The 25,220-nt window shown below is 46.5% G+C and overlaps 1 protein-coding gene across 2 annotated transcripts in view; it reads left to right on the forward strand.

The window, feature by feature from the left end:
• LCK (LCK proto-oncogene, Src family tyrosine kinase) overlaps positions 1 to 25,220 on the forward strand; it is a 189,473-nt gene that overhangs the window by 141,140 nt on the left and 23,113 nt on the right. For both annotated transcript variants that reach the window (XM_075336154.1, XM_075336153.1), the window contains 3 exons: positions 14,945 to 15,124; positions 18,779 to 18,855; positions 20,007 to 20,160. In XM_075336154.1, the coding sequence (XP_075192269.1) occupies positions 14,945 to 15,124; positions 18,779 to 18,855; positions 20,007 to 20,160 (411 nt within the window). The remainder of the gene's footprint in view (positions 1 to 14,944; positions 15,125 to 18,778; positions 18,856 to 20,006; positions 20,161 to 25,220) is intronic.

Genomic DNA, 25,220 nt, shown 5'->3' on the forward strand with positions numbered 1-25,220 from the left:
TATCGATGTCTGAGAGAGCTGTACACACGCACTTGTTTCTCCTTCCAAACCAACTGACGACCTACCAAGCAAACTGCCTGTTGCGGTTACAGTGGTGGAAGTTGTGCGTGGAAAACCAGGTGTGACAGCTGTCCCCACAGTCCTAGAAGATGAAGAGCGCACGGATGCACTGGAAGGGGCAGGCGGTGGATGGTTCGCTCCGCTAGGCCGCATTGCAGCACGGTGAGCTTCCCACTGGGACATATGATATTTATTCATGTGACGATTCATGGAAGAAGTTGTCAAACTGCTGAGGTTTTGCCCTCTACTAACAGAATCACGACAAATTTTACATATCACATGATTTGGGCGATCTTTTGCTATGTCAAAAAAGGACCAGGCTAGGCAAGGCTTAGAGGGCATGCGACCTGCTGAGCCACCCCGACTAGTGCTCAGAGGCAGAGTGGTGGCTGAGGATGCAGTTGTAGACGTGCTACCAGTACTCCGACTCTGTCCAGGAAGGCGCAAGGTAACTTCGTCGTCAGTTGCATCCTCCTCCACCGCCTCTGTTGACCTCCTCAAGTGCCTGACTGTGGGTTGACAGTAGGTGGGATCTAGAACTTCCTCATCAATTGTTGTGTTTGCAGTCCCCTCACCCTCAGACCGAGCCTCTTCTTGCCCTGACCGAATATTTAAGTTGTCATCCCAATCTGGTATCTGCGTCTCATCGTCATCAGTATGTTCCTCATTGTCTATTACAACAGGTGTTTCAGTTTGTGAATAAGGGTCAACATTATGCTCAGAAACTTGTTCATCACGGCCTGAATCTGAGTCACAAAGGTTCTGGGCATCACTGCAGACCATTTCCTGGTCTGTACTCACTGTAGCTTGGGAGCAGACCTCTGATTCCCAGGCTATAGTGTGACTGAACAGCTCTGCAGACTCAGCCATATCAGTTCCACCATACTGTGCAGGGCGGATGGAGACTTCAGAGCTGGGAGAAAGCAAGTGTGATTGGGATGACAACTCAGAGGACTGGTGTTTTTTGGATGTGGTAGTTGAGGTGGTGGAGAGGGCACTTGTTGGACCACTTGAGATCCATTCAAGCATTTTCTTTTTTTGGCCATCATCTACCTTTGTTCCAGTTGTTTGTGTCCGTAAAAAAGGGAGCACATCGGATTGTCCACGGTAAGTAGTAGACATCTTATTTTTGCTGGAAGATGGTCTATCTTCAGCAGATGTTAATGGAGCTTTGCCACCTTCCCCACGGACAAACCCTTTTTTTCCTTTTCCAACACGCCTCTTCCCCTTTCCACTAGCATCTGTCATTTTGCCACTCATTTTGATTGCGACAAGATTGTGCACTTAAAATGTGGTAGTAAAAATTGAGAGGTGGTGTAGATTGCAGCGGTGGTCTAGCTTTATTAACAGCAGAATAAACAACAATAACTATCCCTGACAATGCAACTACGGCCCTTAAACTGGCAGCATAGTTTGCTATTAGAATCGCTTAGTAACAATGAGTTTCAGTGTGCAATGCAGAGGTGCTGCAAATAGATTTGCACTAGTGGGACACTAATGGAAGTCCAACAGCCACTTTTAGGATGCCACTAAGTTTACTCAGTGTTTGCTAGTATAATGGCTTAGTAACAATGAGCTTGAGTGTGCAATGCAGAGGTGCTGCAAATAGATTTGCACTAGTGGGACACTAATGGAAGTCCAACAGCCACTTTTAGGATGCCACTAAGTTTCCTCAGTGTTTGCTAGTATAATAGCTTAGTAACAATGAGCTTGAGTGTGTAATACAGTGGTGCTGCAAATAGCTTTGCACCAGTGGGGCAATAATGAAGTCCAACAGCCACTTTTAGGATGCCACTAAGTTTCCTCAGTGTTTGCTAGTATAATAGCTTAGTAAAAATGAGTTTGAGTGTGCAATGCAGAGGTGCTGCAAATAGATTTGCACTAGTGGGACACTAAAGGAAGTCCAACAGCCACTTCTAGGATGCCAGTAAGTTTCCTCAGTGTTTGCTAGTATAATGGCTTAGTAACAATCAGCTTGAGTGTGCAATGCAGAGGTGCTGCAAATAGATTTGCACTAGTGGGACACTAATGGAAGTCCAACAGCCACTTCTAGGATGCCAGTAAGTTTCCTCAGTGTTTGCTAGTATAATAGCTTAGTAACAATGAGCTTAAGTGTGTAATACAGTGGTGCTGCAAATAGCTTTGCACCAGTGGGACAATAATGAAGTCCAACAGCCACTTTTAGGATGCCACTAAGTTTCCTCAGTGTTTGGTATTCTAATGGTTTTGTAACAATGAGCTTGAGTGTGCAATGCAGAGGTGCTGCAAATAGATTTGCACTAGTGGGACACTAATGGAAGTCCAACAGCCACTTTTAGGATGCCACTAAGTTTCTTCAGTGTTTGCTAGTATAATGGCTTAGTAAAAATGAGTTTGAGTGGGCAATGCAGAGGTGCTGCAAATAGATTTGCACTAATGGAAGTCCAACAGCCACTTTTAGGATGCCACTAAGTTTCCTCAGTGTTTGGTATTCTAATGGTTTTGTAACAATGAGCTTGAGTGTGCAATGCAGAGGTGCTGCAAATAGATTTGCACTAGTGGGACACTAATGGAAGTCCAACAGCCACTTTTAGGATGCCACTAAGTTTCCTCAGTGTTTGCTAGTATATTAGCTTAGTAAAAATGAGTTTGAGTGTGCAATGCAGAGGTGCTGCAAATAGATTTGCACTAGTGGGACACTAATGGAAGTCCAACAGCCACTTCTAGGATGCCACTAAGTTTACTCAGTGTTTGCTAGTATAATGGCTTAGAAACAATGAGCTTGAGTGTGCAATGCAGAGGTGCTGCAAATAGATTTGCACTAGTGGGACACTAATGGAAGTCCAACAGCCACTTTTAGGATGCCACTAAGTTTACTCAGTGTTTGCTAGTATAATGGCTTAGTAACAATGAGTTTGAGTGTGCAATACAGTGGTGCTGCAAATAGATTTGCACTAGTGGGACAATAATGAAGTCCAACAGCCACTTTTAGGATGCCACTAAGTTTCCTCAGTGTTTGCTAGTATAATGGCTTAGTAACAATGAGTTTGAGTGTGCAATGCAGTGGTGCTGCAAATAGATTTGCACTAGTGGGACACTAAAGGAAGTCCAACAGCCACTTCTAGGATGCCAGTAAGTTTCCTCAGTGTTTGCTAGTATAATGGCTTAGTAACAATCAGCTTAAGTGTGCAATGCAGAGGTGCTGCAAATAGATTTGCACTAGTGGGACACTAATGGAAGTCCAACAGCCACTTCTAGGATGCCAGTAAGTTTCCTCAGTGTTTGCTAGTATAATAGCTTAGTAACAATGAGCTTGAGTGTGTAATACAGTGGTGCTGCAAATAGCTTTGCACCAGTGGGACAATAATGAAGTCCAACAGCCACTTTTAGGATGCCACTAAGTTTCCTCAGTGTTTGGTATTCTAATGGTTTTGTAACAATGAGCTTGAGTGTGCAATGCAGAGGTGCTGCAAATAGATTTGCACTAGTGGGACACTAATGGAAGTCCAACAGCCACTTTTAGGATGCCACTAAGTTTCTTCAGTGTTTGCTAGTATAATGGCTTAGTAAAAATGAGTTTGAGTGGGCAATGCAGAGGTGCTGCAAATAGATTTGCACTAGTGGGACACTAATGGAAGTCCAACAGCCACTTTTAGGATGCCACTAAGTTTCCTCAGTGTTTGGTATTCTAATGGTTTTGTAACAATGAGCTTGAGTGTGCAATGCAGAGGTGCTGCAAATAGATTTGCACTAGTGGGACAATAATGAAGTCCAACAGCCACTTTTAGGATGCCACTAAGTTTCCTCAGTGTTTGGTATTCTAATGGTTTTGTAACAATGAGCTTGAGTGTGCAATGCAGAGGTGCTGCAAATAGATTTGCACTAGTGGGACACTAATGGAAGTCCAACAGCCACTTTTAGGATGCCACTAAGTTTCTTCAGTGTTTGCTAGTATAATGGCTTAGTAAAAATGAGTTTGAGTGGGCAATGCAGAGGTGCTGCAAATAGATTTGCACTAATGGAAGTCCAACAGCCACTTTTAGGATGCCACTAAGTTTCCTCAGTGTTTGGTATTCTAATGGTTTTGTAACAATGAGCTTGAGTGTGCAATGCAGAGGTGCTGCAAATAGATTTGCACTAGTGGGACACTAATGGAAGTCCAACAGCCACTTTTAGGATGCCACTAAGTTTCCTCAGTGTTTGCTAGTATATTAGCTTAGTAAAAATGAGTTTGAGTGTGCAATGCAGAGGTGCTGCAAATAGATTTGCACTAGTGGGACACTAATGGAAGTCCAACAGCCACTTCTAGGATGCCACTAAGTTTACTCAGTGTTTGCTAGTATAATGGCTTAGAAACAATGAGCTTGAGTGTGCAATGCAGAGGTGCTGCAAATAGATTTGCACTAGTGGGACACTAATGGAAGTCCAACAGCCACTTTTAGGATGCCACTAAGTTTACTCAGTGTTTGCTAGTATAATGGCTTAGTAACAATGAGTTTGAGTGTGCAATACAGTGGTGCTGCAAATAGATTTGCACTAGTGGGACAATAATGAAGTCCAACAGCCACTTTTAGGATGCCACTAAGTTTCCTCAGTGTTTGCTAGTATAATGGCTTAGTAACAATGAGTTTGAGTGTGCAATGCAGTGGTGCTGCAAATAGATTTGCACTAGTGGGACACTAAAGGAAGTCCAACAGCCACTTCTAGGATGCCAGTAAGTTTCCTCAGTGTTTGCTAGTATAATGGCTTAGTAACAATCAGCTTAAGTGTGCAATGCAGAGGTGCTGCAAATAGATTTGCACTAGTGGGACACTAATGGAAGTCCAACAGCCACTTCTAGGATGCCAGTAAGTTTCCTCAGTGTTTGCTAGTATAATAGCTTAGTAACAATGAGCTTGAGTGTGTAATACAGTGGTGCTGCAAATAGCTTTGCACCAGTGGGACAATAATGAAGTCCAACAGCCACTTTTAGGATGCCACTAAGTTTCCTCAGTGTTTGGTATTCTAATGGTTTTGTAACAATGAGCTTGAGTGTGCAATGCAGAGGTGCTGCAAATAGATTTGCACTAGTGGGACACTAATGGAAGTCCAACAGCCACTTTTAGGATGCCACTAAGTTTCTTCAGTGTTTGCTAGTATAATGGCTTAGTAAAAATGAGTTTGAGTGGGCAATGCAGAGGTGCTGCAAATAGATTTGCACTAGTGGGACACTAATGGAAGTCCAACAGCCACTTTTAGGATGCCACTAAGTTTCCTCAGTGTTTGGTATTCTAATGGTTTTGTAACAATGAGCTTGAGTGTGCAATGCAGAGGTGCTGCAAATAGATTTGCACTAGTGGGACAATAATGAAGTCCAACAGCCACTTTTAGGATGCCACTAAGTTTCCTCAGTGTTTGCTAGTATAATGGCTTAGAAACAATGAGCTTGAGTGTGCAATGCAGAGGTGCTGCAAATAGATTTGCACTAGTGGGACACTAATGGAAGTCCAACAGCCACTTCTAGGATGCCAGTAAGTTTCCTCAGTGTTTGCTAGTATAATGGCTTAGTAACAATGAGCTTGAGTGTGCAATGCAGAGGTGCTGCAAATAGATTTGCACTAGTGGGACACTAATGGAAGTCCAACAGCCACTTCTAGGATGCCACTAAGTTTCCTCATTGTTTGCTAGTATAATGGCTTAGTAACAATGAGTTTGAGTGTGCAATGCAGAGGTGCTGCAAATAGATTTGCACTAGTGGGACACTAATGGAAGTCCAACAGCCACTTTTAGGATGCCACTAAGTTTCCTCAGTGTTTGCTAGTATATTAGCTTAGTAAAAATGAGTTTGAGTGTGCAATGCAGAGGTGCTGCAAATAGATTTGCACTAGTGGGACACTAATGGAAGTCCAACAGCCACTTCTAGGATGCCACTAAGTTTACTCAGTGTTTGCTAGTATAATGGCTTAGAAACAATGAGCTTGAGTGTGCAATGCAGAGGTGCTGCAAATAGATTTGCACTAGTGGGACACTAATGGAAGTCCAACAGCCACTTTTAGGATGCCACTAAGTTTACTCAGTGTTTGCTAGTATAATGGCTTAGTAACAATGAGTTTGAGTGTGCAATAAAGTGGTGCTGCAAATAGCTTTGCACTAGTGGGACAATAATGAAGTCCAACAGCCACTTTTAGGATGCCACTAAGTTTCCTCAGTGTTTGCTAGTATAATGGCTTAGTAACAATGAGTTTGAGTGTGCAATGCAGTGGTGCTGCAAATAGCTTTGCACCAGTGGGACAATAATGAAGTCCAACAGCCACTTTTAGGATGCCACTAAGTTTCCTCAGTGTTTGCTAGTATAATAGCTTAGTAAAAATGAGTTTGAGTGTGCAATGCAGAGGTGCTGCAAATAGATTTGCACTAGTGGGACACTAATGGAAGTCCAACAGCCCCTTTTAGGATGCCACTAAGTTTCCTCAGTGTTTGCTAGTATAATAGCTTAGTAAAAATTCCGGATAGGCCATAGACGCACATTTCCATGGATCTCATCATGGATCTTCCTGTGTCAGCTAGTAAAACTGTGGTATTGGTGGTTGTTGGCAGGTTTAGCAAGATGGCGCATTTTATTGCCTTACCTGCTCTTCCCAACGCCAAGACTCTGGCGCAGGTTTTTGTGAATGAGATCGCGGCACTCAGTTTGTCTCCAGGTTCTGGAAGACTTTTTGCACTCGTTTGGGGGTTCAGTTGTCTTATTCCTGTGCATTCCATCCTCAGTCTAAGGGGTACTTTGCACACTACGACATCGCAAGCCGATGCTGCGATGTCGAGCGCGATAGTCCCCACCCCCGTCGCAGTAGCGATATCTCGTGATTGCTGATGTAGCGAACATTATCGCTACGGCAGCTTCACATGCACTTACCTGCCCTGCGACGTCGCTCTGGCCGGCGACCCGCCTCCTTCCTAAGGGGGCGGGTCGTGTGGCGTCACAGCGACATCACATGGAAGGCATCCAATAGAAGGGGAGGGGAGGAGATGAGCGGGACATAAACATCCCGCCCACCTCCTTCATTCCTCATTGCAGCCGGGACGCAGGTAAGGTGATGTTCCTCGCTCCTGCGGCTTCTCACACAGCGATGTGTGCTGCAGCAGGAACGAGGAACAACATCGTACCGTCGCTGCGGCAAAATTATGGAAATGTCGGACCCTACACCGATCATACGATAACGACGATTTTGCGCTCGTTAATCGTATGTAAAAGGATTCACATAGTGCGATGTCGACAGCGACGCCGGATGTGTGTCACTTTCGATTTGACCCCACCGACATCACACCTGCGATGTCGCAACGTGCAAAGTACCCCTAACAGTCAGACTGAGCACACCAACCAGAACTTGGAGACATATTTGAGGTGTTTTGTTGCTAAGAACCAGGAGGATCGGGCATCGTTTTTGCCTTTGGCCGAGTTTGCCATTAACAACCGGCATAATGAGTCCACTGGCCAGTCTCCATTTTTTTGGTGCAAATGGTTTCCATCCTCAGTTTGGTACCATTTGTAGTGGGGATTCTTCAGGGGTCCCGGAAGAGGAGTGTTTTGCCCCCTCTCTCATTGGTTTGGCGAGGGGTTCTGAGCAATCTGAGAAGTATGGGTGACAAGTATAAACGGATGACTGACAGAAAGTGTGTACCTGGTCCGGACCTGGTTGTGGGTGATCTGGTGTGGTTGTCGACACGTAACATTAAGTTGAAGGTGCCTTTGTGGAAATTGGGTCCCAGGTTCATTGGCCCGTTCAAGATTTCTACCATCGTCAACCCAGTTGCTTTCCGTTTTGAGCTGCCTCCCGCCCTGAAAATCCATAATGTGTTTTGTCGCGGGCGGAGGAGGGGACACCGCGCTCTCCCCACTGCTCAGGTCTGGCCGCTGCCCTGTGGTGGCTCGAGCGGTGGGCCAGATTCCGGGGCCTCGAGCGGCGCTCCTCGCCCGTGAGTGAAAGGAAGGGGTTGATTGTTGGTGGGGGGGGGGGATTTGGTTATTGTCCGTGACGCCACCCACGGTTGTGGTGATAGGGTTGACACCACCGCTGCTCTGGACAGGGATCCCGGGAGTTGTAACAGTGAGCAGCCGAGTTGTTAGTTCTCCCCTCCGTGGGTAGGGGGGGTTGGTTGTCCCGGGGCCCGGTGATGGGGTAGGGATAGATGGTAGCAGGCGGGTTGCGGGGCCTGGCGAGGTGCAGGGATGCGGGGGCAGCGCTGTGCCGCACGGCACGGTGGTACTCACTCAGCCTGAGACGATGACACAGTTCACGGTAAAACACTCGACTGGAAAGACGGGTCCCACGGACGGCTGCTGATGCTTTTCCCCGGTAGGTTAACGGTGACTGTCCTCTCCCTGCACCTAGGTACTGCTGTTGGTTCCAATGGGTTCCCACCGGTAACCCGCTCCCCGGCTTGGATATGGGCCGGAGGAGTCCCTCTTTGCCCGCAGGCGCTGGCCCTGAGGAACTGATGCCTTGGCGGTGGCGGTGTCCCTCTCACTCGGTTGGACTGTTGCCTTCACTCGGGACTTAGTTGTTTGGAAACCCAGGAGGTCCCCTTCACTGACGGATTTGGCAAATTTTTCGGCGACTCCAAGCCTTGCCGGGGTCCGAAAGGCCCCTGCCAATGGTGCTTGCTTCTCCTTGTGTACCGGTCCGGTACCGCCGGGCCACCGCCCGTCCACGGTCCTTACGGCAACTCCGATGAGCCACTCCTGCAGACGGTCACCGCCATCTGCTAACCTTGCTGTCTCGCCCGGGGCACACACCCGGACGCAGTCAGATTGTTGCTCCTGTACCACACTTTCCTTTCTCTCACTTTCACCTCACAAACTAATCTAATCTGCTCACTTTTCCTGCCTCCAGGACTGTGAACTCCTCGGTGGGCGGGACCAACCGCCTGGCCCACCCCCTGGTGTGAACATCAGCCCCTGGAGGAAGGCAACAAGGATTTTTGGGTCTAGCTTAGATGTACCTAACCGGGGTGTAGGGTGTGGTGGTGTAATTACCTGTGACCCCTGGCTTGCCCAGGGCGTCACAGTTTCACCGGTCCCTTCTTAAGAAATATGTTGCTCCAACCATACCGTCTCCATTGCCTCCTGAGCCCATTTTGGTTGAAGGGAATCTTGAGTTTGAAATGTCCATAATCTTGGATTCCTGTCTTCTGCGCAATTCCTTGCAATATTTAGTACATTGGAGAGGTTACGGTCTGGAGGACAGGAGCTGGCTTCCGGCATCTGAAGTGAACGCTGCCAGGTTGATTAGTGCTTTTCATACGGCACATCCTGCCAAGCCAGGCACTGAGTGTCCGGATATCACTCCTAGGAGGGGGGGTACTGTCACAGATGTGTCTGGACCTTCAGGTGCTGCTGCTGGGAGCAGGTGCAGAAGAGCCCGGCAATTGTCCAGACGTTAATGAATGCTGTCTCTTTAAGGGCTTGATTTAGGGTTTTTTTCTGTGTGCTTGCCAGGTTGGAGGAGCTTTTCCTCCAGCTGGTAATTAAGGGCCTTTATAACGTGAGGCCTCTCACTCCTCCAGTGCAGGTTATACTCTTCACTTGGAGAAGTTGCTTGCTAAGGAGTGCATGTGGCTTCAGACTACTGTTGCTGTATATTCTGAAGATTCCCTCTCAAGATAAGTTGTGGTGTTTCCTTGTTGTGGCTTCAGACTACTGTTACTGTTCATTCTGAAGATTCCCTCTCAAGATAAGTTATTGTTTTTCCTTTTTCCCCTCAGACAATCACAGACGCCCATATTCTGTGCCGGGTCTATGATTGTCTGACATCACAGTACTGTAAAAATAAATAAATCATTAAAAAAAAATGACGTAGCGCTCCGCGGTATGCACCCGACACAGAATATGGGCGTCTGTGATTGTCTGAGGGGGGGACAGCCATGTAGTCTTGCTCAGCTGGTCACACCCAATAACTTGAAGGAAGATCATACAATCATAAAAACTCAATTTAGCAGTGGTCTCTTAATTTTTGCCAGAGATAGAGATATCTATATCTATCTATCTATCTCTCTCAGATAACAGGACCTGCGAGACGTCATACCCATGTGACCAATCTGTAGCCAATGAGGTGATACAACATTCACACCTGACTAATCACATGGTTATGACGTCACGGAAGGTCCTTTTAGTCAGCGGTGGTTACCGGTAGGGCACATCAATGATCGGACTCGGAAGCAGCGGCCGGGAAATAGGTCTGCAGGATGCATCGCGGGACCTGCAAGTATGATCATAATGTTTATTAATAATGTGCTTTTTTTTTTTTTTTCTTTTTTTACAGCCTTTGGACCCGATCTGTAACATGAGCTTCCCAGGAAAGCTCATGATCGGGATCGTGTACACGATCACTATGTGATCGGTACGATCACCGATCTTTACAGTTCGGGATCGCCCATCACTACCCAGCATCTCTTGCTCCTTCCCTTTACACAGTGAACACCTGACTGATGTGTATGGAGGAGGAAGGTCTCCCTGTTAGTTAGGGCCCTATATAGAACAAATAGGTAAAAAATGGTACTGGTGTTTTCATTGTTTTAGATCAGTGTGTCATCCGTGCGATACTGTGTTTCCATTTTTATCAGTGTTTTTCAAGTATAGCCAAAGAAATAAAGATACAATTTGTAATTTACAAAGCTTCCTCCATACTTTGCAATGTTAAACATATACAGTACACGCATGGCACATGGATGCCAGTTGTGTGCTGTACATTTTTTTTTCAAAGACCCATAGACTTGTATTGGCCTTTGTCCTCTGAGCAGCTGGTTAAAAAAACCGGCCATGTGAGCAGCCCCATAGATTATCATGGGTATACATGGAAAAAAACCCAGATACCACACACATTGAAAATACGGACATAAGAAGGAGGCATTAGTGTGTACACAGCACTTCATTAGTGCTATGTATACAGTAATGGAGAAGGCACGGACAGTAATAAACCACTTGTAAGGTAAAACCTTTTTGTGCTTGTTTTTAAAAAAAATGTTTTACCTTAACAAAATAATTATTTGTCATCCGATACTGTAATGTCTCTATAGTTTATTACTTCCTCACTGGCCCAAGAGCTGTGGTATGATCAGATCATGTCCCTGTACGGTCAGACACGGCCATTACACAGCACATAGCAGGGACACATTTATATCTCAGCACAGGAACATTTTTAACACATCCAATTGTGGAACTTATTCCAAGATCTATTGATTAAAATGTACTTTGTTCTTGGGGAAAACGCCTTTAAGGAAAATTAATTGCTATATTGCTTCTCCCATTATTTTCGGAAGTGTGTCAAGGTGCCTGCTTGCTTCTAACTATGTAAGGACTGATAGTCCAAGAGCAAAATATTCTCAAATGTTATATCTGTCTTCTGATGCAGCTGCTAAGGGTAAAAAGCCAATCAACGTAATGTAGTTTCTATTTTGCAGATGGAACCTTATATGGTGCTGCCATCATGTGGTTACACACCAATTGATCTATTTCTTAAGATTTTAATTTACCATTAACCAAAAGGCTACTAGTTTTGACCTATCACTGTAAACTGACCTTATAATATATTATTATTATTATTATTATTATTATTATTATTATTATTAATAATAATGGCAAAAAGTATGAGAAGGGTGACTAACGTGCATTACTGCAATTAAAGGGAACTGAGCAGAGTTGTACCTAATTGTGTACTAAATTTAAAGTGATTTCAAGCAAATGGCAAATTATGGCTCGAGAGTTTTACAGAAGAATAAAGAATGCCATTGCTATTTTACCAATGACTTGACCTTCAAATTATGACATTTTTGAACTGAACAGTGGAAGTCATACCAACAGTATGGCTGCTACAATGCTAACTGGAATCAATCCTAATTTCCCAAGGGAGTTGTCAGCACATCTAGGCTATCACATTAGTATTAAATATTAACCCCTTCACGACCGGCCGATTTTGCACTTTCCGGGTTTTTTTTCCACCATTCTTCTTCCGAGAGCCGTAACTTTTATATTTTTCCGTCAATATAGCCATGTGAGGGCTTGTTTTTTTGCGGAACGAGTTGTACTTTTAAATGAAACTATTAGTTTTACCATATAGAGTACTGAAAAGCAGCAAAAGAATTCCAAATGCGGAAAAATTGCAAAAAACGTATTCACTGTGTTCACTATATGGTAAAACTGATGTGTTGGTGTGATGCCTCAGGTTGGTGGAAGTTTGTAGACATCAAACATGAATAGGTTTACTTTTATTTAAGGAGTTAAAAAAAAAATCAGAAGTTTGTCCCAAAAAAGTGGTTCACATTTTGCGCGATTTTCTGCGACCCGCAGCATTCTCATTTTTTGGGATCTGGGGGTCAGTGATGGCTTATTTTTTTTACATCTCGAGCTAACGTTTTGGTAGCATTTTTGCACATATGCTACGTTTTGATCGCCTGTTATTGCATTTTGCGCAAAATTTGCTGTAACCAAAAAAATTTTCTTGTCACTACGCCGTTTACCAATCAGATTAATTGATTTTATATTTTGATAGATCTGGCATTTCTGAACACGGCAATACCAAATGTGTGTATATTTTTTTTATTTTTCTAACCCTTTAATTTTCAATGGGGTGAATGGGGGGTTGGGTGATTTGAACTTTTAGGTTTTTTTTTTTTTTTCAATTTTCAAAACTTTTTTTTTTTATTTATTTATTGTCCCCCCCCCCCCAGGGGAGTATAAGAATTTGCAGTCTGATCGCTCTTTAATATCTGCTGATCACAGCTACACAGCTGTGAACACCAGATATTCTCATCTCCTGTATCACACAGCTCTCGGCCGGGTGAAACAGTAAGTGAGTCATGTGAGCTACAGGAGTCATCACATGACCCTGTGCTACCATGACAACCATCAGATGCATGTGATCATGTCATGTGACTTCAGGTGTCAGGCAGTGAGTAAAGTTTAACCGCGATCGCGATTATAATGGTGCTGTCGCATTTTGACAGCGCCATTTAAGGGGTTAACAGGTACGGACAAATCGTGGATCTGTTCGTGCCTGCTAGGCACACATGTCAGCTGTACAAATCAGCTGACATGTGGGCAGATTCCCCCGACTGTCGTGGGATTAACACTATGACCGCTGGGATGTAATTTTACTGTGTGCAGCCATTAAGGGGTTAAAGAACCACTCCAGCGTTGTATTTTCATCACTGGAGTGGTGCTTTTAATCGAAGGTTGCTGCCGATTTATTCCCACAACGATATCTTGAACCCGCACTTCCTGACTGGCCAGAAGTTACATCACAAGCTCTCAATGCAAGTCTATGAGAGCCAGAATGAGGTTATCATAGAACTGCATTAAAGAGTGAGCTCCAGCTTGCTCCACAAAACATCCGGCAGGTCACAACTGCTGGAGATCGACGGGGCGGCATCTTTTAAAGGTGAAAACACCCTATGATGAGCCAAACACTGGAGGCGGGACCTTATATTAAAAGCACCACTCCAGCATTGAAAAAACACTGGAGTTGTGCTTTAAAGCCCCACAAGGCAATGCAGCTTGACAGTATTAAATGAAGGGTGGAGAACACCTTTGCTCCCAGGACCAGTAGTGTTCAGAATTATTCACACGTTATTCACGAGGTTTTTTTTAAGATAGAAAATTCCACATTGTTTTAAACTGAAATCCATGTCAGAAATCTGTGTTGTAATTTTTAGTATGAAAATGTCAAATTTGGTGTTGATTTCAGCGGGAATCCTCATCAGAGAAGTGACATGCCACTTCTTTTTTTTTTTTTGTAGAGCAGGTTCATAACCTCATTGTAAAACACCTTTGTTTGACTAAGGGCCGCTTTACACGCTACGACATCGCTAAAGCGATGTCGTTGGGGCCACGGAATTTGTGATGCACATCCGGCCGCGTTAGCGATGTTGTTGCGTGTAACACCTATGAGCGATTTTTAAGCATTGCAAAAACATTCAAAATCACCAAACGGTGACATGGGGGTCCATTCCCAATTATCGTTGCAGCTGCAGGTACGATGTTGTTCGTCGTTCCTGCAGCAGCACACATCGCTATGTGTGACACCGCAGGAACGACAAACGTCTCCTTACCTGCGGCCGCCGGCAATGAGGAAGGAAGGAGGTGGGCGGGATGTTACGTCCCACTCATCTCCGCCCCTCCGCTTCTATTGGCCAGCCGCTTAGTGACGTCGCGGTGACATGGCGGTGACGCTGAACGCACCTCCCCCTTGATGGAGGGATTGTTCGGCAGTCACAGCGACGTCGCTGAACAGGTATGTGCGTGTGACGCTGCCGTAGCGATAATGTTCGCTACGGCAGCAATCACCACATAGCACCCGCCTCCGTCGTACGGCCGATATCGTGCTCGACATCGCCAGCAAATGCTAGCGATGTCGCAGCGTGTAAAGCGGCCCTAACAATGTGGATTTCCCATTGAAATAAGAGGAAGCTTAATCAAAGTGCATTTGAAGTGGTTTATAGAGCAAATCCAATTCAAAAAAATTGTGTGATCATACCCTAAAAGTATCTACACATGGGAAGATAATTAGCTGATTTTCCATCCGTATTTTCAAACAAGAAAATCCACTGCATATTACAATTACAGTATTGTGGATGAGTTTTCCCAAAATCTCTGGACTACGGTATTGAAAGGCCATGGAAACAATTAAATCTGCAGCGGTATTTCCGTAATTAACCTGCCCAATATTGTACAAATGTTGAGGCCACAAATTTCAAAAATTGAATTTTTGCTTGTAAAGTCTACAATGCATCATTCCCATTTGGATATAATCAGACTGTCGGTGATGTGGAATGTCTTTTTCACATGCGAAAAATGTTTTTTTTTTGTATTGGAAATATTTTCTTTTACATATAACTAAGTTTACGTTTGCATTACACTTTGTCTCTTGGTTAGGATACTACAATAAGCACACCAAAGTTGCAATAAAGAGCCTTAAACAGGGCACCATGCCCCCAACAGCTTTCCTGGCAGAAGCAAACCTAATGAAGCAGCTGCAGCATCCCCGATTGGTGCGTTTACATGCGGTAGTGACTGAGGAGCCTATATTTATTGTGACAGAATTCATGGAAAATGGTAAGATTTTTCTATTAAATATTCTGAAACATAAATTAGCAAACATACAATAATGTGATTTCAAGTAAACCATAAATGATCTTTTCGGCATTTAGCAGAGTCTTGTTTTAAAAAAATAATAGAACATATACATAAGTAGATCTGTAAATCCCACCATACCCATTAGATGGCTTTCGGCTGAATAATGTTTTGGCTCCTAGTTTGACCGACAGTGATCTCAGCCCATTCTCCCTTAGGATTGCTTGTTCAGCCGAGCGCTCCTGTGTTCTCTATGAGTAAGCTTTTTCTAGACATGTCTAATGGATTCATATCTCCGGGCTTATACCCCAATCAGTTGGCCAGCTTCTCTATACAACTTAGACTATTGAGCAAACTCGATATTGACGGGTTTAGATTACTTTAGTCTAATAGTCACGGGGGGCTTAAGAATCCCGAGTACGATTAACAAGCTAATTGTAATATTAACAAAGTGATGGTTATAGCAATAATAATAAGGCTACTTTCACATATCCGGATTTTTGCTCTGCGGCACAATACGGCGTTCTGCAGAAAAACCGCAACCGGCTTTTGTAACGCCGGTTGCGTTTTTTTTTTTGCATAGACTTACATTAGTGCCGTATTGTGCCGCAGGGGCTTGCGTTCGGTCCGGTTTTTGCCGCATGCGGCAGATTTAGCTGATGCCGCGGCCGGATCGAACGTTCCCTGCAACGTTTTTTGCTCCGGAAAAAAACACCGCATCGCGCCGCATCCGGCCGCTGCGGCGCATTTTTCAATGCATACCTATGGAGGCCGGATGCGGCGCGATGCGGAAAAAAACGCATCTGCTCGCCGCATGCGGTTTTTTCCACTGCGCATGCTCAGTAGCATGCCGCAACCGGAAAAAAACGGACGGGCCGCATGTAAAAACTTATGCAAAGGATGCGGTGTTTTCGCCGCATCCGTTGCATAGTTTTCACAGCCGGATTGAGCCGCAGTGCTCAAACCGGATGTGTGAAAGTAGCCTAAATCAAATGGATTTGCAGGATATCTAAACTAGAGAGAATGGTACAAAGTGACAAACATTCTAGGTGTATAAGACCCAGATATCATTTCATGAATGACACTGACATTGGATGCACCATTTTTCGTTCTTTTTGGATATACCAGTTTTCTTCTCTGAATCTATGTCCATAATTTTTCCATTTCTCCTCTGTTATACTTGGCACCATGCATTTACAGTGACTTGCGAAAGTATTCGGCCCCCTTGAATTTTTCAACCTTTTCCCACATTTCAGGCTTCAAACATAAAGATAAAAATTTTAATGTTATGGTAAAGAATCAACAACAAGTGGGACACAATTGTGAAGTTGAACGAAATGTATTGCTTGTTTAAACTATGTATTTTTAAAAATAACATGCTGACATCTATGTAGGTTCTTATCTTAGGTGATATTTTCTATTTGCCTCTCTTTACTGAGTCGATTCTCATCCATTTGTCATTCTCTGACTTATGTTTGGTTTTGCACCGATTTTGTTACTCAGGCATATCTATTTATTACAATTTGTATGATATTTCACATCTGTTCTGTTGCCATTCCTTGTTGTGAGGCCTGCTAATGTGGCGCCCTGGACAAGCCAGGTCATCACAGAACAACACCAACACACCCCACACCCTGGTTAGGCACACCAAAGCCAAACACAAAATCCTTGTTGCCTTCCTCCAGGGGCTGATGTCCACACCAGGGGGTGGGCCAGGCAGTTGGCCCCGCCCACCGAGGAGTTCACAGTCCTGGAGGCGGGAAAAGGAGAGGAGTTGAGTGTTGGAGTTTGAGAGGAGAGGAGTGAAGTGGCAAGAGAGCAACTGTCTGACAGCGTCCGGGTGTGTGGCCCGGACGGTACAGCAAGGTTGGCAGACGGTGGTGACCGTCTGCAGGAGAGGCCGATTGGAGCGAACCGAAAGGACCGTGGACAGGCGGTGCCCCGGCGGTACCGGACCGGCGAGCAAAGAGAAGCCAGCACCATCCGGCAGGGCTTACGGACCCCGACAAGGCTAGGAGCCACCGTCCAATTTGTCAAATCCGTTAGCGAAGGGAACCTCCTGGGTTTCCCAGCAGTCAAGTCCCGATAGAAAGTGACAGCTCAAACCGTGAAGGGAAACAGTCACCGCCAAGGCTAAAGTTCACAGGGTCAGAGCCTGCGGGCAAAAGGGGCTCCTTCAGCACCCATCCAAGCTGGGGAGCGGGTTACCGGTGGGAACCCATTGGAACCGTACACACTACACAGGTGCAGGGAAAGACAGTCACCATCAACCTACCGGGAGCAGAAACCACCGCAGCCGTCAGTGGGCCCCGTCCATCCAGCCGTGTGTTTTACCAAGGACTGTGTTTTCGTGATTGGCTGAGTGAGTACTACCGTGCCGTGCGGCACAGCGCTGCCCGCGCCACCCTGCACCTCGCCAGGCCCCGTAACCCACCTGCCATCCATCCCTACCTCCCTCACCGGGCCCCGGGACAACCAACCCCCTACCCACGGAGGGGAGAACCAACATCCAAGCTGCTCCCAGTCATCGCTCCCGGGATCCCCGTCCAGAGCAGCGGTGGTGTCACAACCTCACCACAACCGTGGGTGGCGTCACGGACAATAAATCCCCAAAACCATTCCCCTTTTCACTCACGGGCGAGGAACGCCGCTCGAGTCCCCGGGATCCGGCCTACCGCTCGAGCCACCACCGAGCAGCAGCAGCCGGACCCGAGCAGTGGGAGAGCGCAGCGTCCCCTCCTCCGCCCGCGACACTTAGATAGGTGCTTTGGTCCAACTTGTTTTTATTGTTTGCACAATCTCAATAAACTTTTATCTTTTTGCTATTTCTGTGAGTAGAGTGCTTTTTACCTATCTCTTTCTTCTCCCTTTGCTACTGGAATAACAGTCTTTCGCACTATTCCCCACACACAGTATTCTTTTTTTTACATGGAAGCCTTTGGACAGTGAATGCCGCTGCACGTTTATACAGTAGAATCCATCGGAGGTATACACTCCCTGACAGAAGTTCTGTCGCTTATTCATGTTATGTAAATAAAAGCTTATAACCTGACTTTAAATTCATCCATTGGTTTTATAAATTACTATTTTGAAAGTTGAAACCCTCCCAAATTTGGTTTAGGTTATGAAAATAAAGTTGCTGCTGAAATATTGATCATTTAATGAACACCGAAAGGTCAGATTTTGGCAAGACAAAAGTTTTGTCGCCTTGTCATATAATGCACCCAATCCTAGTTTACATCCTCACCTGTGCTCACTAAATGATCGCTTAATTAGTGGGTTTGTATAAAAAGAAACCCAGCACCTGAGACCTTCAGTTGAACTGCAACTGCATAAAACCAATGGATGAATTTAAAGTCGGGTTATAAGCTTTTATTTATATAACATGGATAAGCGACAGAACGTCTGTCAGGGAGTGTATATTGGGAAATCCTCCCAATGCATATACTATGTATCTTCAGCAGACCTTGCAATTGCAATGTGAAAGTAGCCAATAGATGAGAGTCAAAAGAAATGTGAAAATCTGTTTCTAAACCAGACAAACGTTTTCTTCATTATTAAGCACTGACCATGGATAATCTTGGAGTGTTATCAATCTATTGCCAAATTGCAGTTACCACTTTCTTTATATTACAGGGAGCCTGGTAGATTATTTGAAGACACAAGAAGGCCTCAGACTAAATGTCTATAAACTTATAGACATGTCAGCTCAGGTAAGACTTAAAATAACAGAATACTGAAGTGAGGAGAGAATACAAAAATGGTAACTCCTTGAAAGAAATTATAAAGAAAATTCTGGTGAACCTAGGAAGGATTGGAGAAATATAGTTTGAGATCAAGTTCACTTCTGCCTATCTAAGGAGCAGAAAGCCAAACATTACATGGCTGATCCGCCACACAACAGATATTAATTGTATAAAACAGACTGCAATGACTTATAGTGAGGTCTGTCAAGTTCTGTTGTGGTGTCCATTACTTTTTAACAAACAGCATATTGTTGCTTGCTGTACTATTCTTCCTATTTAAATATACCTAATCTGCAAAGGAGACCCCTCGTGTGGCCTCCAATGCAGATTAATACTAAAGGATGCTTTACACGTTGCGACATCGCTAACGATATATCGTCGGGGTCACGGTGTTTGTGACGCACATCCGGCGTCATTAGCGACATCGCAGCGTGTGACACCTAAGAGCGACCTTAAACGATCGCAAAAGAGTAAAAAATCGTTGGTCTGTAACACGTCGTTCATTTACCAAAAATCGTTGTCTGGTCAGTAGCGAGGTTATTCGTCGTTCCTGCGGCACCACACATCGCTACGTGTGACACCACAGGAACGACGAACATCTCCTTACATGCTGTCTACCGGCAATGAGGAAGGAAGGAGGTGGGCGGCATGTTCCGGCCGCTCATCTCCTCCCCTCCTCTGCTATTGGGCGGCCGCTTAGTGATGCCGCAGTGACGTTGCTATGACGCCGAACGCACCTCCCCCTTGAAGGAGGGATTGTTCGGCGGTCACAGCGACGTCGCTGAAAAGGTATGTGCGTGTCACACTGCCGTATTGATAATGTTCGCTACGGCAGCGATCACCAAATGTCGCACGAATGATGGGGGCGGGTGCTATCGCGCACAACATCGCTAGCTATCGCTGGCGATGTCGCAGTTTGTAAAGCACCCTTTAGAGTGATAGTGCGCGAGATCCAGCAGAGAGCCATTTTTGTTTTATGTTCCTATGAGGGAACGGAAAATTGTGAACAACAATGCAGATGTGATCTCAGCCTTATTGTAAATGCTATAAAAAATGTCGACTTTTTTTATATAATTTATCACGTCCTCCTCACTATAATGTACTCTCCTAATTACTAGGTGGCAGAAGGAATGGCTTTTCTGGAGCGTAAAAATTATATCCATCGGGACCTGCGAGCTGCCAACATCTTAGTATCAGAAAGAGTGATCTGTAAAATTGCAGACTTTGGTCTGGCCCGTATGATAGTGGATAATGAGTACACAGCACGAGAAGGTACCTATGTATATAAGCCATGTCCAGTAGTTATTTTTTCTTAATGAATTTAACGAGCAGAAGTTTCTATGCCCCAGCGCTGCCCACCTTGTCGGAGCAAGGCAAAAATGCTGTGAAAATGCCAAAAGTCATAACATTTTTTAACAGCTTTCAAAGCTTTTTACACCAGTGTTTACTTGTAAAGGCTTTGCTAATTTGGAGTCAAACACATAATAATATAACACACAGCATGCATGACTTATTTTTAGCACAAATTGCAATAGAATCGGAGCATTTTGCTTTTTTTTTTTACATGTAGTTAACATATCAGAGAACATGCTTAACAATTCAGGTATACATCCTACAAGAAACAGCCATACCCACTACCGTGATAAATGATAATAAAGGGTATTATGCATTTTTAATATAAACAAAATCAAAATGGGAAAGAACACTCCAAACAAGATCACCAGCCCCTTGAGGAAGCAGATGCAAAACAAACATCGGACATAGACAGCAGCAGGGTAGTAGTTTGGTAAATATTCCATAATCCTTCAAATGGTCTAAATACTTGTAGCACCAGCGTCCTACTACCTTGCCTCTTCCCGGCAGGGACGAAGACTCACCCCTGCAGCCAGACTGAGTCCTACCCCGTAATCCCACAGCCGTCCATGTGCCTGTCTGCTTCCTCCCCCCAGGGCTATTTCCCAGGGCTGAAAGGCATTAGGTACTTAAAGGGGTTGTCCGACATAACAAAAATGTTTGAGTTTAAGCTAATCTGTGCTGTATTGTCATATTAATCACCCCTACATTGTTATTTTTTGTTTTCTAACTTTTGTTCCTCTTGAATTATACCTTTATTCTGTGCAGCTTCTTGTTTACATTCAGCTCCAGCAAACATGACCACTTCCTGTGGAAAACCTCCCAGTCACAGCTGGCACCACCCGGCCTCACTGTCCAGCCCCACCCCAGTGTCCAGCCGCACCCTCTGCTCGCCCCCTGCACACACATTCCCTGTCAGTATATTCTTCCCCAGCACCTGACCTCTCATCACTACACGGCAAGACACTACACGGCAGATCACTACAGGGCAGGACACTGCAGGGCAGCACATTACAGGACACTACAGGACAGGACACTACAGGGCAGCACATTACAGGACACTACAGGACAGGACACTACAGGGCAGCACATTACAGGACACTACAGGACAGGACACTACAGGGCAGCACATTACAGGACACTACAGGACAGGACACTACAGGGCAGCACATTACAGGACACTACAGGACAGGACACTACAGGGCAGCACATTACAGGACACTACAGGACAGGACACTACAGGGCAGCACATTACAGGACACTACAGGACAGGATACTACAGGGCAGCACATTACAGGACACTACAGGACAGGACACTACAGGGCAGCAAATTACAGGACACTACAGGACAGGACACTATAGGGCAGCACATTACAGGACACTACAGGGCAGCACATTACAGGACACTACAGGACAGGACACTACAGGGCAGCACATTACAGGACACTACAGGACAGGACACTACAGGGCAGCACATTACAGGACACTACAGGACAGGACACTACAGGGTAGCACATTACAGGACACTACAGGACAGGACACTACAGGGCAGCACATTACAGGACACTACAGGACAGGACACTACAGGGCAGCACATTACAGGACACTACAGGACAGGACACTACAGGGCAGCACATTACAGGACAGGACACTACAGGGCAGCACACTACAGGACACTACAGGGCAGAGCACTACAGGGCAGCACACTACACGGCAGCACACTACACGGCAGCACACTGCACGGCAGCGCACTGCAGGGCAGCGCACTACAGGGGAGGGCACTACAGGGCAGGGCACTACACTACACTCATCAGCACTTTCAAATGTACCGGCATCGGTGATCTGTGATGCCGGTATATTTGAATGTGTGATCCTGAGCAGGGGGGCCGGTGCTGGAGCTGACACCATGGCAGCCGCCGCCAGGCCCCGCCCCCAGGTCACGGACCCCCACAGCAGTGCAGGGGGAGGTGCGGGGGAATGTATGGGAGGGTGCAGGGAAGGGGGCGGGGCTCATCGCACTGTACCCGCCCAGCAGGGAGGCGACATGCTGTTTCCACATTTGCATGTCAACATGGTCCTGCCCATGTTGACATGAAATGACCGGAAACAGCAAAATCGCGGCAGGAGCGGTCACATGACCGCTCTGAGCCGGGGGAGAGGGGCTGACAGCAGGGCAGGTAAGTGGTCTCTATCTACTTACCTGCCCCAATGTAGCCCAATAGGGAAATAATAAAAAAAAGCAAATTAAGCCGGATAACCCCTTTAAAGGGAACCTGTCATTAGAAATTTAGCTTTAAACCTAAAAGTTTCCCCCTCTGCAGCTCCTGGGCTGCATTCTAGCAAGGTTCCTGTACTTTTTGTGCCCCCTTTTAAACCAAATTAAACACTTTATAAAGTTGTACCTTTTTTGCCTGAAATTCTTGTAAATTCTCCATGGGGGCGGGCCGTCTGGTGTCGGTTACTGTCCCTCCTTCTGGTTTACGCCATCCCCCATTGCTTCATTTCATAAATCAGGACGCCGCCCACAGCGCCCGAGGTCCTGTGCGCGCGAGGACTGCTGGTGACGTGGTCGCAGGCACGATATTATGGGCGGCGCTGTGAATGCATCACAAGTGCCCGCCCATAATACCGTGGCCGCGCTCTCCCCTTTGCCTCCTGCGTTCTGCGCAAGCGCTGGCCAAATGATCCAACGTCACCTTCTTCCCATCCTGCCCTGCAGCAGGAAATAGATGGGAGGAGCAGATCAGGCCACCACAGGTTACGAGGAGACGCTTGCGCAGAACGCAGGAGGCAAAGGGGAAAGTGCGGTCACGAGGTTATGGGCGGCACTTGCTGATGACACTCACAGCGCCGCCCATAACCTCGTGCCCGCGCAAAGCGTCACCAGCGGTTACATGTGCACACAGTGCACGACACCGCTACAGTCGCACAGCGCATGCGCGGGACCACGGGCGCCCAGGGGCGGAGTCCTGAGGTTTGAAATTCAGCGTTCGGGGGTGGCGTAAATCGGCAGGAGGACAGTAACCGACACCAGGCAGCCCGCCCCCATGGATCATTTTCAAAATTTGCATAAGAAAAGGTACAAGTTTATAAAGTATTTATTTTGGTATAAAAGGGGCCACAAAAACTATAGGAACATTGCTAGAATGCAGCCCAGGAGCTGCAGAGGGGGAAACATTTAGGTTTACAGGTAAACTTCTGATGACGGGTTCCCTTTAAGCCATCCTCCCACTGAGGACACTGCACACCTTGGCCTAGGTACAGACCACTGTTTTGATTGCCTTCTTTAGATTGTCCCTTTGCAATTATTTGTTTCCCCGGCATTCATGTTATATGTGTTTCAGCAGCCATATATTATCTACACTAGGTTTTCCCTTGCTAGCTACCATCAGGTAATTTTTTATTTATGCTTTACACCTCTACACCTCTGTCACGCTGTAATCTAAGATGTACAATAGCAGTACAGCGCAGTAATGTGGGACTGAGAGGATTCCTGAAACTATCTGAGAAGGTAGTTAGCTGGTAAACCACTAGGGGGCGTAAAAGTGAAGGAAACTTATGAGCAGGGAATTCCCTAGCAGAGGTAATACTAATCAAGCCCACCAGATGGCAGTAGAATCGTCAGAAAGCCATGTCACAACATGAGGTCTTGTAAATACACAAGGGCAAAGTCTAAACGTAGTCAGAGGTAAGCAAATAGTCAGTAGCCGGGAAATCAGAGCCTAGAAGCAAGGGGGAGTGGGAAGACAAGACAGAATTAAGGTAAACAGATAAGGAACGAACAGGGAGACAGCGGGAGAGACACTGATGGAAACAGACAATCAGAAGTGAAACTAAAAAAAGGCTCAGCTCCAGCTGAGCCAGGAGTCAATCATGACAACCTCCCCCTTGTTGCTTTTTGCTCACTTATACAACCTATGGTTGCATATATTGTGAACGACATTATTATTCAAATTTTTACACTCAATTGAGATTTAATTAAATACAATTCTGGGGTCCTATGTAATATATATACCGTATTTTTCGCTTTATAAGACGCACTTTTCCTCCCCAAATTTTGGGAGGAAAATGGGGGGTGCGTCTTATAAAGCGGTAGCGGGGGGGGGGGGGGTCCTGTCTGAGGCGATCGGGCGGGTGCCTGTGGCTGCATGCAAGCGCCCGGGTACCTGTACTTGCATGCAGCGGCAGCCGGGTACCCGTGGCTGTGTACGGGCGGCAGCGGGTGCTGTGTGGGGTCGGCAGCCAGGTACCTGTGCTTGCATGCGGTGGCAGACGGGTACCCATGGCTGTGTGCGGGCGGCAGCCGGGTGCTGTGTGCGAGCGGCAGTCGGGTGCCCGTGCAGGTACTCGGCTGCCGCCCTCACACAGTCACCCATCTGCCGCCCGCACACAGCCATGGGTACCCGGCTGCCACCGCACGCAAGCACAGGTACCCGGCGGCTTGTACGCGGGGTGGGCGGGCAGCCTGCTGGCTGCCACTCTGTGCATGCGGGGCGGGCGGCTGTGCAGCTTACCAGTTGTCCGCGGTCCCACTTTCAAATGATGGCGCCGGTGGAGCTCTTGGATGAGAGCTCCATCTGCGCACGCGCTGCTCCGGGAGTCAGCGCGTGCGCAGATGGAGCCCTTGGATGAGAGCTCCATCTGCGCATGCGTCGCTCCGGGCGCCATTACTTGAATCGGGACCGCGGACACACTCCACCACTGAGCCGTCGCCGCCGCTCCCACTACTGAGCCGCCGCTGCCACCACTGAACCGGGACCGCGGACACACGCCACCACTGAGCAGTCCCTGCCGCTCCCACCACTGAGCCGCCGCCGCCGCTGCCACCACTGAACCGGGACCGCGGACACACGCCACCACTGAGCAGTCCCTGCCGCTGCCACCACTGAGCAGTCCCTGCCGCTGCCACCACTGAGCAGTTGCCGCCGCCGCTGCCACCACTGAACCGGGACCGCGGACACTCACTGCACCGGCCTGCT

This window comes from Anomaloglossus baeobatrachus, chromosome 2, assembly GCF_048569485.1.
Source record: "Anomaloglossus baeobatrachus isolate aAnoBae1 chromosome 2, aAnoBae1.hap1, whole genome shotgun sequence".
Classification (NCBI taxonomy): Eukaryota; Metazoa; Chordata; class Amphibia; order Anura; family Aromobatidae; genus Anomaloglossus; species Anomaloglossus baeobatrachus.